At 48.8% G+C, this 13767-nt stretch overlaps 2 protein-coding genes across 4 annotated transcripts in view; one reads left to right on the forward strand and one right to left on the reverse strand.

The window, feature by feature from the left end:
• DDX54 (DEAD-box helicase 54) overlaps window positions 1-1671 on the forward strand; it is a 23622-nt gene extending 21951 nt beyond the window's left edge. Inside the window, exons 19-20 of the mRNA XM_053369824.1 lie at window positions 304-401; window positions 1326-1671. Coding sequence (XP_053225799.1) covers window positions 304-401; window positions 1326-1567 — 340 coding nt within the window. The 3' untranslated portion in view covers window positions 1568-1671. The remainder of the gene's footprint in view (window positions 1-303; window positions 402-1325) is intronic.
• On the reverse strand, window positions 399-13326 carry CFAP73 (cilia and flagella associated protein 73). 3 transcript variants are annotated; one of them, XM_053369833.1, is made up of 8 exons: window positions 13173-13321; window positions 11297-11402; window positions 10087-10191; window positions 9782-9982; window positions 8570-8791; window positions 6440-6598; window positions 4532-4669; window positions 399-757 (listed from the first exon to the last, which is right to left on the reverse strand). In XM_053369833.1, the coding sequence occupies exons 1-7, from the start codon at window positions 13229-13231 to the stop codon at window positions 4550-4552; spliced, it is 972 nt and encodes a 323-aa protein (XP_053225808.1). In that variant the 5' UTR covers window positions 13232-13321; the 3' UTR covers window positions 399-757; window positions 4532-4549. The 3 variants fall into 3 exon arrangements, with proteins under 3 accessions (XP_053225808.1, XP_053225810.1, XP_053225809.1); XM_053369835.1 differs by lacking the exon at window positions 11297-11402 and having other exon boundaries at window positions 13173-13326; XM_053369834.1 differs by lacking the exon at window positions 6440-6598 and having other exon boundaries at window positions 13173-13325.
• Window positions 13327-13767: the final 441 nt, after the last annotated feature.

The following is a 13767-nucleotide window of genomic DNA, read 5'->3' on the forward strand; positions in this document are numbered from 1 at the left end:
AACGAATTAAGTACTTAACCTGAGGTACCACTGTACTAGATTATAGCAGGGTGGATTTCAGTTGAACAAGAGGAGAAGCTTCTTAATGTCGAGAGAAGTTTGGCAGGGGCAGCAGTTCCCCACAAGGCTTGCAAAAGAGTTGCTGCTGCCCTCTTGAATTCCTCAAGCACACACTGGGAAGCCATCTACTCTGATGAGGTTGGGGAGAACGGGTGCCTGGTGAGCAAGCAGCCTACAGTCCATATTGGCGCGCTGCTTGGAAAGAGAATTGATTGTGTGGTTTCCTGACCCTGCATACCCCAGCTACGACAAATGGAAAAAGAAGAACAAGATAGACGATCAGGATTCGGACTCAGATCGGGAAGGAGAGCGCAGAGCTGCGAAGAAGCGGAAAGGCAGGGGTGAGTGTGTTCCCAGGGAGGGGACATGGTATCTGAGTGGTTTCCCCTGGCTGCCTCTGAAGCGCTGCACAGGTCAAAGGGGGACGAATTGTGTGTCTGTGTAGTTTCCCCTGGCTCCCTCTTACAACTTAAGAGTCTATTTCAGCATCCCTAAAGAAAAGGCATTATGGACCATATTTCCTTCACCCTATCACTTTTGGCAGGAGGTGGAAAATAGGCCCATCTTTTAAGGTAGAAGTCAAAACATTTTGCTCTTGGGAGAGGTTGTCATGTTGGCGTATGGAGAAACATGTTTGAGGCAGGGTAGTTCTTCAAGCTTTCAAGTCTTCTGGGAATCCTAACAGCAGCTTGTGGACCTAATAATAATAATAATAATTTATTATTTATACCCCACCCATCTGGCTGGGTTTCCCCAGCCACTCTGGGCAGCTCCCAACAGAATTAAAATCACATTAAAACATCAAACATTAAAAACTTCCCTATATAAGACTACCTACAGATGTCTTCTAAAGGTTATATAGTTACTCATCTCCATGACATCTGAAGGGAGGGCATTCCACAGGGCGGGTGCCACTACTGAGAAGGCCCTCTGCCTGGTTCCCTGCAGCTTCACTTCCTGCAGTGAGGGAACCACCGGAAGGCCCTTGGAGCTGGACCTCAGTGTCTGGGCTGAACGATGAGGGTGGAGACGCTCCTTCAGGTATACTGGGCCGAGGCCGTTTAGAGCTTTAAAGGTCAGCGCCAACTCTTTGAATTGTGCTCAGACACATACTGGGAGCCAATGTAGGTCTTTCAGGACCGGTGTTATATGGTCTCGGTGGCCACTCCACGCCTACAGTGACCAAAACGTCACATATACACACGTTGCATTCTTACTGTACTTCAATGGAATAATAATGCGCACACTTTTGATTCCTTCTGAAGGTGCCCACCCTGCCCCGGCTTCCCACGGCAGCCGTGGCCCCCAGCAGGGGAAGGTCCGCTCCGAGCTGAAAACCAAGCAGCAGATCTTGAGGCAACGGAAGAAGGCAGCCAAACAGCGCTTCCTGCAGAGCGGCAGCTTGAAGCGCCTGAAGTCGCGCAACCGGCAGCGGGTGCAAGAGATGCGCCAGACGGCCTTTGGGCGGGGGGCAGCCAAGAAGGGCAAGATGCGGAAGAGGATGTAGGTGGGGGCAAAGCCGGTGTGAGCTGGCTTCCGAGAGCTCCGCCGACAACCGTCATTTATTTGCTGTGTAAACTCTGGGGAAGATTAAAAGCACCCTTTTGCCAAGCTTCTACGAGCGTTCCTCTCTCCCTCCTACCTTTTCTGTTAATCTGTTTGGATCGATGCCATCTTCCACCCCCAAACCTTCCTCTACTGTACCCTCAGCTGCTGCTCTGAATTTGAATCTGGTCTGGGCTGAACATTTATCCTGCGGGTCTCCCCCACCCCCACCTGTTCTCCGTCAGTTACTGAGCCCCCCCAAAAAATCACCACTGAAAAATTCACAAAGGGGAGACAGCGGGCTGCATCTGACGTGCATTTTCACGTGTGCAATTTCAACCATGCACCTGGATGGAACGGCACAAATTAGATCTGTGCAAAGTGGAGAGCTTAAAAGCTCTGTTCGCACTGGGATACGTTTGGAGCTACCTGGAGCAGAAAGAGCTTTTAAGCTCTCCACCTCGCTCGGGGGCAGGGGGGAAGGCTTGCTCAGTGCACCAGCTCTTGGATGCATATGTGACACTCAGCACGAGCATCCATAGTCTCCCGGGTTTTGTGTACCTTGCCCCCGCAAGCTACCCTCGGCAGACCCAGCTCAAAGAGAGCTTTGAAGCTCTCAGCCTCGCTTGCTTTGGGCAAGGCCTGCTTAGCAGGCTGGCTCTGGGGGTTCTCTCTTTCTGCCCTTCGCCCACAGTCTACTGGGACAGCTCCAGGGGTTTGGGTATACGTGATTTTCACCTATGTGCAGAACCCTTAGGAGCAAACTGCTGTGGAAGAAGTGCTTATCCTGTATATGTTCTAATCGGGATGCAGCTGTTGCAGAACGCAGGTGGCGCTGTGGTCTAAACCATTGAACCTCTTGGGCTTGCCAATCAGAAGGTCAGCAGGGTCAGTTCCCGTTGCTCTGTCCCTGCTCCTGCCAACCAGCAGTTCGAAAGCACGCCAGTGCAAGTAGATAAATAGGTACTGCTGCGGCAGGAAGGTAAACGGCGTTTCTGTGCACTCTGGCTTTCATCACGGTGTCCCATTGCGCTAGAAGCAGTTTTGTCATGCTGGCCACATGACCTGGAAAGCTAGCTGTGGACAAATACTGGCTCCCTCGGCCTGAAAAGCGAGAAGAGCGCCACAACCCCATAGTTACCTTTGTCTGGATTTAACCATCCAGGGGTCCTTTACCTTTTTACCTTGGTCCCACTCAGAATGCACCTGTTGGAATTGATGGAGCTCGCCATCTGGCGTCTGTTAACTTCAATGGGTTGTCTCCAATGTAGCGCCACAGCAAAGTCGCCTAGCTTTATACTTTCTCTGCTGGCAAAATGGTTTTGTGCCAACAGAACGGAGACTGCCTGAGCAAGAGGACCAGCGATTTTGCTTGAGCAACAGGTTATGCAATCCATTGTACAGCGAGCTCCCACCAGCACAGCTGCTCTGCGTGGTTCGTCAGCTGCACAACATTAACACTCGCCCACCTGCTGGTCCAATAGCTCTTTGTGCCAGTGGACAGAAAACACTGGGGACAGACTAGGGGGTTTACTCTGATTAGAACTATAAGGGTGCATTTAGAGATGGGGAAGAGTGTATCGGTTTTCCTGGTTATAATGCTGGTGCTTCTGTCCTGGTGTTTGGAGAGGGGGCCTCAAGGCAACAGACATTAAAATAAAGCAAATGGGACTTGTGTCAAACTGTCCCTTGTTCAGGATTCTGACCACTCAGTTCCATTCCCCCTTCTTTTAAGGTTCTCCCTGCCCCCAGAAAACATCTGGATTCAGTGGCCACTAAGCACATTCTCTGTGGCAGCCCCTAAGTTGTGGAACTCCCTCACAAAGGTGCGCCTAGCACAGGGGTTGGCAAAATTTTTGTGGCTTGGGCCAGTTCACGGTCCCGCAGACGCCGTGGTGGGCCGGAGTGCACGCACACACGCATGCGCAAATGCTATTTCCGGCGCTGAGGAGGCGTGCGCAGCTTCCCATTGGCTGCAGGAGCTTCCAGCGGCCAATAGGAAGCCAGCCAGCATCACGGAAGGTGGTCCCCACTCTGCTCCGCACCAGTTTAGCGCAGTGCACAGGTGGCGGGGGTCCATGGGCCAGTTAAACGACCCCCATGGGCCGCTTGTAGGCCATGGGCCTTAGGTTGCCGACCCCTGGCCTAGCACCTTCACTGCAGAGCTTTTGGCAAATGCCGAAGGCACACGTCTTCTCTCTGGCCTTTGGCACCTAAGATCTGAGTTTTCAGGGCCCAGCTTATTCCTGAGACTGTAACCTGTTTTGTTGTTGTTTAGTCATTTAGTCGTGTCTGACTCTTCGTGACCCCATGGACCCGAGCACGCCAGGCACTCCTGTCTTCCCCTGCCTCCCGCAGTTTGGTCAAACCCATGCTGGTAGCTTCGAGAACACTGTCCAACCATCTCGTCCTCTGTCGTCCCCTTCTCCTTGTGCCCTCCATCTTTCCCAACATCAGGGTCTTTTCCAGGGAGTCTTCTCTTCTCATGAGGTGGCCAAAGTACTGGAGCCTCAGCTTCACGATCTGTCCTTCCAGTGAGCACTCAGGGCTGATTTCCTTAAGAATGGATAAGTTTGATCTTCTTGCAGTCCATGGGACAATCAAGAGTCTTCTCCAGCACCATAATTCAAAAGCATCAATTCTTCAGCGATCAGCCTTCTTTATGGTCCAGCTCTCACTTCCATACATCACTACTGGGAAAACCATAGCTTTAACTATACGGACCTTTGTTGGCAAGGTGATGTCTCTGCTTTTTAAGATGCTGCCTAGGTTTGTCATTGCTTTCCTCCCAAGAAGCAGGCGTCTTTTAATTTCGTAACCTGTTTTAACTTTTCTTAATTCTGAATTTTAAAGGTCTGTAACCTGTCCTGGGGCCTGCTGGTTGAAGGACTGGTAATAAATTAGATGGTGATGATAATAAACTCACCCCAGGCGGTTGAGGTGGTTAGCTGGGGTCTGTCTCGGAGCGAGATGCTGCTGCTGTTTCTGGCTGAGGGACTGGCGTGGGTTCCCCTTTGCGGAAGTTGGCCAGGATGTCGTTCAAGTCCACGACACAAAGCTCAACCTAGTGGCATCGGAGCAACAGAGATTCGTAAAAAGATTCAGTCTGGGGCAAACATTTATTTCATGATTGTAAAACGAAAAACTCAAAGTGGTTTACTAAAGAGATAAAAGAATAAAATTATCAGTAAGAACAAATAAGAATAACAGAAAGAGCTTTGGAAAGTTAAATAACAATAGACTAAATTTTGCCAATTTGCTGCTAGGCCAACTTCAAGGCGTTTGCTATTCTTAAAAGCAACCCTTAAACAGCTTGGAACAGCTTGTGGAATCGCCTTGCTCCTTATGCGCCCACCTGACAGCTCCAATCTGCAGAACTCACATGACTGTGCAGATTGCACATCATAATAAATCAATATCTTAATGCTGCAGCACCCCAACTTGGGAACTCCCTGCAGGTGCTTCGCTATTTGTTGTTGTTGTTTAGTCGTTTAGTCGTGTCCGACTCTTCGTGACCCCATGGACCAGAGCACGCCAGGCACCTCTGTCCTCCACTACCTCCCGCAGTTTGGTCAGACTCATGCTGGTAACCTCGAAAACACTATCCAACCATCTCGTCCTCTGTCGCCCCCTTCTCCTTGTGCCCTCCATCTTTCCCAGCATCAGTGTCTTCTCCAGGGAGTCTTCTCATGAGGTGGCCAAAGTACTGGAGCCTCAGCTTCAGGATCTGTCCTTCCAGTGAGCACTCAGGGCTGATTTCCTTAAGAATGGATGCGTTTGATCTTCTTGCAGTCCATGGGACACTCAAGAGTCTCCTCCAGCACCAAAATTCAAAAGCATCAATTCTTCGGCGATCAGCCTTCTTTATGGTCCAGCTCTCACTTCCATACATCACTACTGGGAAAACCATGGCTTTAACTATACGGACCTTTATTGGCAAGGTGACGTCTCTACTTCTCAAGATGCTGTCTAGGCCTGTCATTGCCTTTCTCCCAAGAAGCAGGCGTCTTTTAATTTCGTGGCTGCTGTCACCATCTGCAGTGATCATGGAGCCCAAGAAAGTAAAATCTCTCACTGCCTCCATTTCTTCCCCTTCTATTTGCCAGGAGGTTCGCTATACTCTGCTATAAATATTTTTGGTTAGGCAAGCGTACTCAGACACGTAGAACGCCAGCAAGCGTTTTAAACTAGTTTTTTTTTTGTTTTTGTTCAGCTTATTGTCAATTATTTTTAAATGTTTTCCATAGCTGTTGTTTAAACGTGTATATACTGACCATTTTGTTGTTTTATTCTTTTTGCAAACCACTCTGAGGGTGGGTTTCTGGGGCTCTTTTAAAAAATCAACTGAGATCTCAATTTTTGTGAAATGAGTCAGTGAAATTCGAATTCGAATAAATCCCGCCCCCTGCTGACAAACCCTATTGCCATGCTGAGGGAACAGGGTTTTTTGTGAGGGGTGGTAAATGCAACCCCCTACGGCCGCCCCATTCTTAAGGAGATTCATACAGAGGGTGAGGGTAAGGAGCAGAGGGTGGGGTAAAGAAGGAAATTAAAGAGGAAAGGAGTGAATGTAAGAGCTCTGCTGAATCAGACCAAAGGCTCAGGCAGCTGGAAAGCTGCCATTTTAAACTGCCAACAGAGCAGGCACAGTGCCGGGCATTCAAGGACAGTGTAGGAATTTAAAATGGCAGCAGTCCAGCCCCATCAATCTCAGAGGGCCCAAGATTGGTGTCTGAGCTGATGGACATTTCTGGGGCCCTGTTAAGTTGCCCACTGCTTGCAAAGCTCCCAATGAGCCGCTTAAAGGGGGGGGCACTTGTGCCTTCCCACTGACCGCATCGAGTTGGGCTGCCGTGTCTTCCATAGCCACGTCGGCTGGCAGCTTCCTGTGCTTGGCAACCATCTGGAAGAGGTTCAAAGCTGCCAGCTTGATCCTCCCAAGCTCCAACGTCTTGTCGGCAGCGGTGTTCTGGATGCAAACCCAGTTAGACTCCTGCAGCAGGCCAGTGCGATAGGAATTTTTTGGTCTTAGATATATGGTAATGTTCATAAGTGTACCAACCAAGCACGTACATAGATCAGCACAGGAAGACCGACCTGGAACCATTTTGATTCCTAAACTGAGCAAATGTTTTCTCTGCAAGGTCAAAGTGGGAAACCTCCCCATTGTCTCTTTCCTCACAAATCCTGTCTTAAGGGCACATTTAAGATATGAATAGGGTGTGAGCCTGTGACCTGGCCCAGGAACTAAGTATTTATCATTACAAAAGACTAGTCAGGCTCCCCAGGAAATCCAGTCAAGTAACCTGCCAGACAGGAGATAAACAACGACAGGAGAAAAACAACATTCAAATTTCTGTTTAGACCGCCTTTTCTGTGGTGTAGGTATGATGTATCTGAGGGGTGGTCTTAGGTTACACCCTTTCTGTGATGTACCGTATTTTTCACTCTGTAAGACGCACCAGACCACAAGACGCACCTAGTTTTTGGAGGAGGAAAACAAGGAAAAAAATATTCTGAATCTCAGAAGCCAGAACAGCAAGAGGGATCGCTGTGCAGTGAAAGCAGCAATCCCTCTTGCTGTTTTGGCTTCTGGGAGAGCTGCGCATCCTGCATTCGCTCCATAAGACGCACACACACATTTCCCCATACTTTTTAGGAGGGAAAAAGTGAGTCTTATAGAGCAAAAAATACGGTTTGTATGATGTTTCTGTGGATGGTCTTGATCTACAGGGTGGCAATTTCAAAAGTCTTTATAAGGCCTTGCGCGCCATTTTTCTGGGTTCTTCCTCTCTCCTGTGGGTGAGGGGAGCACCCTGTTGCAACAGATCAATAAAGATCAAGCTTACTAGCAAGAACAGAGAGTTAGGGGTGCCTCTCGCCTCTTTCATGCATGTGTGAGGAACTTTGGGCCCTGTGGGTGTTGCTGAACTACAACTCCCATCAGCCCCAGCAAGCGTGGCCCATGAGCAGGGATTGTGGGAGCTGTAGTTCAGCAAAACATCTGGAGGGCCAAAGGCACCCCACATCTGCCCTGCATGTGCCTACGCTTTGTGTATTTTGTTTATTTCCCACCTTTTTCTCTATAAGGAGTTTGAGGCAGCATGCTTGGTCCGCCCCTTCCTCATTTTAATCCCCACAACAACCCTGTGAGGTAGGTTAGGCTGAGGGGCCTTGACTGGCCCAAGGTTACTCCCACTGAGTTTCATGGCTGAGTGGGGATTTGAACCCTGGTCTCTCACAGGTCCTAGTCTGACCCTCTAACCGCTCTACCCAAATGGCCACATTACTTTTATGCACAGAGTTTCTGAGTACAGTGGTACCTCAGGTTACATACGCTTCAGGTTACATACGCATCAGGTTAAAGACTCCGCTAACCCAGAAATACTACCTCGGGTTAAGTACTTTGCTTCAGGTTGAGAACAGAAATCGTGCTCCGGCGGCGCAGCGGCAGCAGGAGGCCCCATTAGCTAAAGTGGTGCTTCAGGTTAAGAACAGTTTCAGGTTAAGTACGGACCTCCAGAACGAATTAAGTACTTAACCTGAGGTACCACTGTACAGGGTGGAAGCAAACTACCCCAGAAGGAGCAGGACGTGTCCCCCACAAAAAGTACTACCCCCCCAACACCCCCCATATGCATTCTAGAAATCATATTCTAGAAATCATTTAGCTATTACGGGAAGATGTATTCTACATTGCCTAGGGATGCCGTGTGAGAAGATCAGGCACAGAATTGTTCAGCTTTTTGGGGGGAACTTCTAAATAATTTTTTAAAAAACAAAATAGCTCAACTTGACATAGGGTTTCCCCGGATATTTTGCCGATTCGGCAAAAACCTGCCTGAAACCATTTTTCTGAGTGATTCCCAGAAGTATCTGGAGAAACCCAGATGTATGGCAGCCTGCTGATCTCTGACAGAATAGAAAGGTTTTTGACCGTTTATCCTGGATCCCATCGTCTTACCAGTTCCAGGACCCTGGTCTGGGCTTGCTCCAGCTGCGCCTGCAGTTCGGCCACCCGGTTGTTTTGCTGCAAGATCTGGTTGCTCCTTTCCTCCGTGTAGCGTTGCAGGCGGGCACGCTCCTCCTCCACGGCTTCCTGGCCAAAGAGCTCCCTCTGGGCCAAGGTGGCCTGGGTGGCCATCAGAGCCTGGAACTGGGCAATCAGCTCTGGGATGCCCTGAAACTGGGATGGATAAGAGGATGGAGAGTAAAGGCATCCTTGAATAGTCTGTACAGGACTACAACTCCCATTATCCCTGACCATTAGCCATTGCTGATGGAGCTTCCTGCAGCCACACAGAAGCTGTACTTCGGTTTCCGAACATTTCGGAAGTCGAACAGATTTCCAGAACAGATTCCATTCGACTTCCGAGGTACGACTGTACTAGCCATGGGAAAGTGAAATATACTCAGAGTTGAGAGTGGATTTCATGCCCTTTATTCAGCTCATAGTGGTGAAGAGGAATGGAAGTTCCCCCAGAATGTCTGCCTTATATACATTATTTACACAATGGGCCCCACGTGATTGGCTAATTCCGGGATTCTCCTGTAGGCCAATCAGGTTGCAGATTCCCTTCCACCTGAAGCTGGACTGGGTGGCTCCTGTGGACCAATCAGACTGCTGCATTGTGGATCCTATTGTTCTAGGACCAACCAGACTGCTGCATTCTAAATCCTATTGTTCTAGGACCAATCAGACTGCTGCATTTTGAATCCTATTCAACTCAGTACATAACAGAAAGCATCCAGGGACACATAGCTCAGTGCTGGAGCTTTGTGTGCAGAAAGCCCCAGATCCAATCCCCAGCAGGTAGACCCGGGAATGTCTGAAACCATGGAGAACAGCTGCCATTCAGCACAGACAATACAGTGTAGGCAATGTTCTGACTTGCTAAAAGACAACCACCCATGTCATGGTGGCCACAGCTCAGTCGTAGAGCTTCTTGCATGCAGAAGGTCCCAGGTTCAATCCCTGGCAACTCCAGGCAGGACTTGGGCAGCTGCTGCCAGCCAGTGCAGGCAATACTGAGCTAGATGGACCAATGGATCCAATACAGTATAGCACAGCTTCCTATGTTCTGGCTGAAGGCCTTGACTTGTGCCAGAAACTTCACACAGGGAGGGTTTTGGGGGGTCCACCTAGTCATGCTCTCTCATCTTCCCACCCTCTCACCTGCTCCGTCTTTTCCAGAACTTTCTGCAAATACTCTGGGAAGGCCTTGTGTCTCTCCAGCTGCCACTGCAGCTTCTCCTTCACGGACAGCAGGTGTGCAATCTCCTCCTTGAGGCGCTCAGCTTCCGCCTCTCTCTGAGCCGCTTGTTGCTTCTCCTCGCCAGCCTTCCGCAGAGCCCGGCTCCGCTTGGCATCATTGTCCTACGGGAGATGGGCCTACGGATCACGAGAGCCGCACAGAGAGGCCTAGCTGTGCCCCTGCCAACCACACCACCACATCACTCATTCCCTGAGCGCTTACAGACCTTCAGGAACTTGTCAAACTTTAAAATTGACTTTTTGAGCTGGCCCTCTTTGAGCTCCAGTTCCTTCCGTCGTTGCTGCAGCTCTTCCATTTTCAACTGGAATTCCTTGGAGGGGGGGGCAAAGGAATGTCAGTCAGGGAGGAGTCAGGCAGGAGAGATTTCTCTTTCTCTTTTTCTTATTGGCTTACTACCTCAGTAGACGGTGGGAATGCTTTGGATGTAATTTATCTTGGTTACAGCACAACATTTCTCAAAGTTCCCTGCGTTGTTGTCATAGTTAGCCAACTGGACACATTCAAGCTAAATGTAAGACAGAGGGGCCTGTTGTTCCACCTGGCCTTTGGCTTAGAATCAGTTTGATTCCCTCCCCCTCTTTCTTTTTCCTCTTTTTCCTTTCTCCTCCTGTGAAGAGGCTGCATCCTAATGTTTTAATGTTGTATTTTAATCTTGTTTTTTAAATTGTATTTTAATCAACTTGTTTTTATGATTGGTTGTTAGCCGCCCTGAGCCCGGTATTGGCTGGGGAGGGTGGGGTATAAATAAAATTTATTATTATTATTATTATTATTATTATTATTATTATTAAATAATAACACCATCACGTGGAGCTGGAGCTGGTTGGAAAACCACCCTCATCGAGGGCTCCCGATCAGTGTAGACCACACTGAGGTACATGGACCTCAGGCAGGTTCCTATGCTTGTTCCAAAGTCTAAGACAGGCATAGGCAAACTTGGCCCTCCAGATGTTTTGGGACTACAACTCCCATCATCCCTAGCTAACAGGACAAGTGGTTAGGGATGATGGGAGTTGTAGTCCTAAAACATCTGGAGGGCCGAGTTTGCCTATGCCTGATGTAGGTCTTTCCTATATGAAGCCAAACAGTGAGGGCTGGTCCATGAGATGAAGGAGGAACTGCCTCACTGACCTCATCATCCCTCTCCCCTGACTACCTTCTTTCTTACAATCAGTCCAAAAGTTAGCCCTGGCTGTCATCTTCTTCCTTCTCCTCCATCTCTGTGTTGCCCTTCTAGAACTCAGCAGAGAGGAGGAGGAGGACAAAATTGGATCAGTCGGACCTGCCTGTCAGTGGCTGTGGCGTCATCTACTGTTGGACTCCCTGCCTTCTCCCCAACCACTCCCAACTGGCACACCAGCCACCACTTGGTCCAAGAGATGATTTAGAGTAGTTCTCCAAAGAGTTTGTGTTACCTCTTTCTGGGCCAACAGAGCTTGTTCCACCTCTGCCAGTTCCCTTTGTTTCTCCAGCAGACAGCAAGCAGGAGGCAAAAAGTCCTCTTCTCTTTCAGGAATTTTCCTGAAACAGGCACACAGAAGGGTGTCAAAAGCCCTGTCCAAACTTCATCCAGGAAATGCATCGAGGGAGACAGGCTAGTCTAGCGTCACACCGCTGCATCTGCTGCTACAAATCCTGCAGGCTGCAATGTCTAAAGTCACATCCATCATCATCTGTTTTAATTTGTATACCGTCTTTCTATCTTACAATACTCAAGGCGGTTTATGAGCTGAAGAAACAAAAAATGTACATCTTATAACAATCTAATGCAATACAAAAATGTGATACTAAAACATAACTTTAAAATAGGTAACCTATATCAAAAAGTAACATTTAACAATCACTAGAATAGTATTAAATAATAATAACATATAAAAGTTAAACAGAAATCCACTCAGCAGTTATAATAAACAATTTCTAAACTATAAGCAATAAAACATCGGCAAGACACAGTATATAAAATAATACAATACAAATTGAGAAGCAGAGATTAGAGGGTGGGGCAAGGCAGGTGCAAAGAGGCCTTGCCTGATGGAGTCTCTCCCACTATACACAGGAAGCGCATGGCTTCCCCCAGAGAATCCTGGGAATTGTGGTTTGTTAAGGACGCTGGGAACTGTAGCTCTATATGTTTCCGAGCACAATTCAGAGTGTTGGTGCTGACCTTTAAAGTCCTAAACGGCCTTGGCCCTGTATACCTGAAGGAGCGTCTGCACCCCCATCATTCAGTCCGGACCCTGAGGTCCCGCTCCAAGGGTGTCCTGGCTGTTCCCTCACTGCAGGAAGTGAAGTTACAGGGAACCAGGCACAGGGCCTTCTCGGTGGTGGCACCCGCCCTCTGGAACACCCTCCCATCAGATGTCAAGGAAATAAACAACTACCTGACTTTTAGAAGACATCTGAAGGCAGCCCTGCTTAGGGAGGTTTAAATGTTTGGTGTTTTATCATGGTTTTAATATTCTGTTGGGAGCTGCCCAGATTGGCTGGGGAAACCCAACCAGATGGGTGGGGTATAAATAATAAATAACAACAACAACAACAACAATAATAGTTTTATTGTCATCTGTCAAAATTGTAGGCTACATTCACTGTATACACTTCATGCACTATGACACTTAAACAGTCATGGCTTCCCCCGAGAATCCTGAGAACTGTGGTTTGTTAAGGCTGCTGTCACACACACACACACACACCATTCCCTTCACAGAGCTACAGTTCCAGAGCTTCCTGGGAAGGCAGATTGATTGCAAAAACTTTCTGCAAATTGTAGCTCTGTGAGGGGAATAGTGAGGATCTCCAAATAACTCTCTGCACCCTTAACAAACTTCAGTCCCCATCATTCTTTGAGCGAATGACCTGCTTGTTAATGTGGTACAGGTGCACGATACCCACATGACCCCTAGTCTGCAAGTGTTTTTAGAGGGGATTCTTTCCATGGGCGTAGCCAGGATTTTTGTTGGGGGTGCAAGCTTTTGTGGGGGGGGGGCAGAACCTCAGATTTGTATTGATTTGTATTATTTTTTCCTGATTTTGGGGGGGCAGCTTCCCCCTGCCCCTCCCCCTTGGCTACGCCCATGATTACTTCCATGCCCCCCTTGAAGGTGCTGGGAATCGATGCTGCGTCCTGGGACTTTTTGCACTAGCAAAGCGCGTTGCTCTACCGCTGAGGCCCTTCCTTTTAACCATTGCCGAACCTTCGCCCGCTACTGCACAGTCAGTACAGTTTCCCAAGCCAGTGTCCTCTTCTCTCTTTGACCCTCCCCCCCCAAAAAACCCCCAACCCCCACTTACATCATTTGCAGTTTGTCTAGCAAAGCCGCGCGCACTCTCTCCTCCAAATCCGAATCCATCGCCGCTTGTCCAAAGCCTCCCTTTCCTCTCCTGCGGCCGAACTTGCAGCCCGCGAAAGAAGAGGAACAAAACAATAATAGGCGAAGCAGACTTTTTTTTTTTGATTGCCGGAGCAGCGCGAGACCCAGCTGCCCGTTGCTAAGGAGACGGCCAGCACAACGTTCTGTTGCCATGGCGACGCGTCCGCCAGAGCTGAGCTGCGCGTGGAAGTCTTTCCCCCCCCCCTCGCTTGTGCAACATAGTAAAATAGCTGAATAGCGAAAGAAGGCGCGCCTTTCTCGCAGTCTCTCCCCCCCCACCCCCATTATGCATTACACTTTTTAAACATCTATTCATCTATTCATTTATTTTTCTATTATAAATGCGGAGTGTTTTTTTCCTGCACCGCTGCCCAAACTGGCTTCATTCTAACACAGCCTTTCTCAACCTGTGTGTCCCCAGATGTTGTTGAACTACAACTCCCATCACCCCTAGCTAGCAAGGCCAGGGCTCAGGGATGATGGGAGTTGTAGTCCAACAACATCTGGGGACAGAC

Source organism: Podarcis raffonei, chromosome 16 (assembly GCF_027172205.1).
Source record: "Podarcis raffonei isolate rPodRaf1 chromosome 16, rPodRaf1.pri, whole genome shotgun sequence".
Taxonomy (NCBI): Eukaryota; Metazoa; Chordata; class Lepidosauria; order Squamata; family Lacertidae; genus Podarcis; species Podarcis raffonei.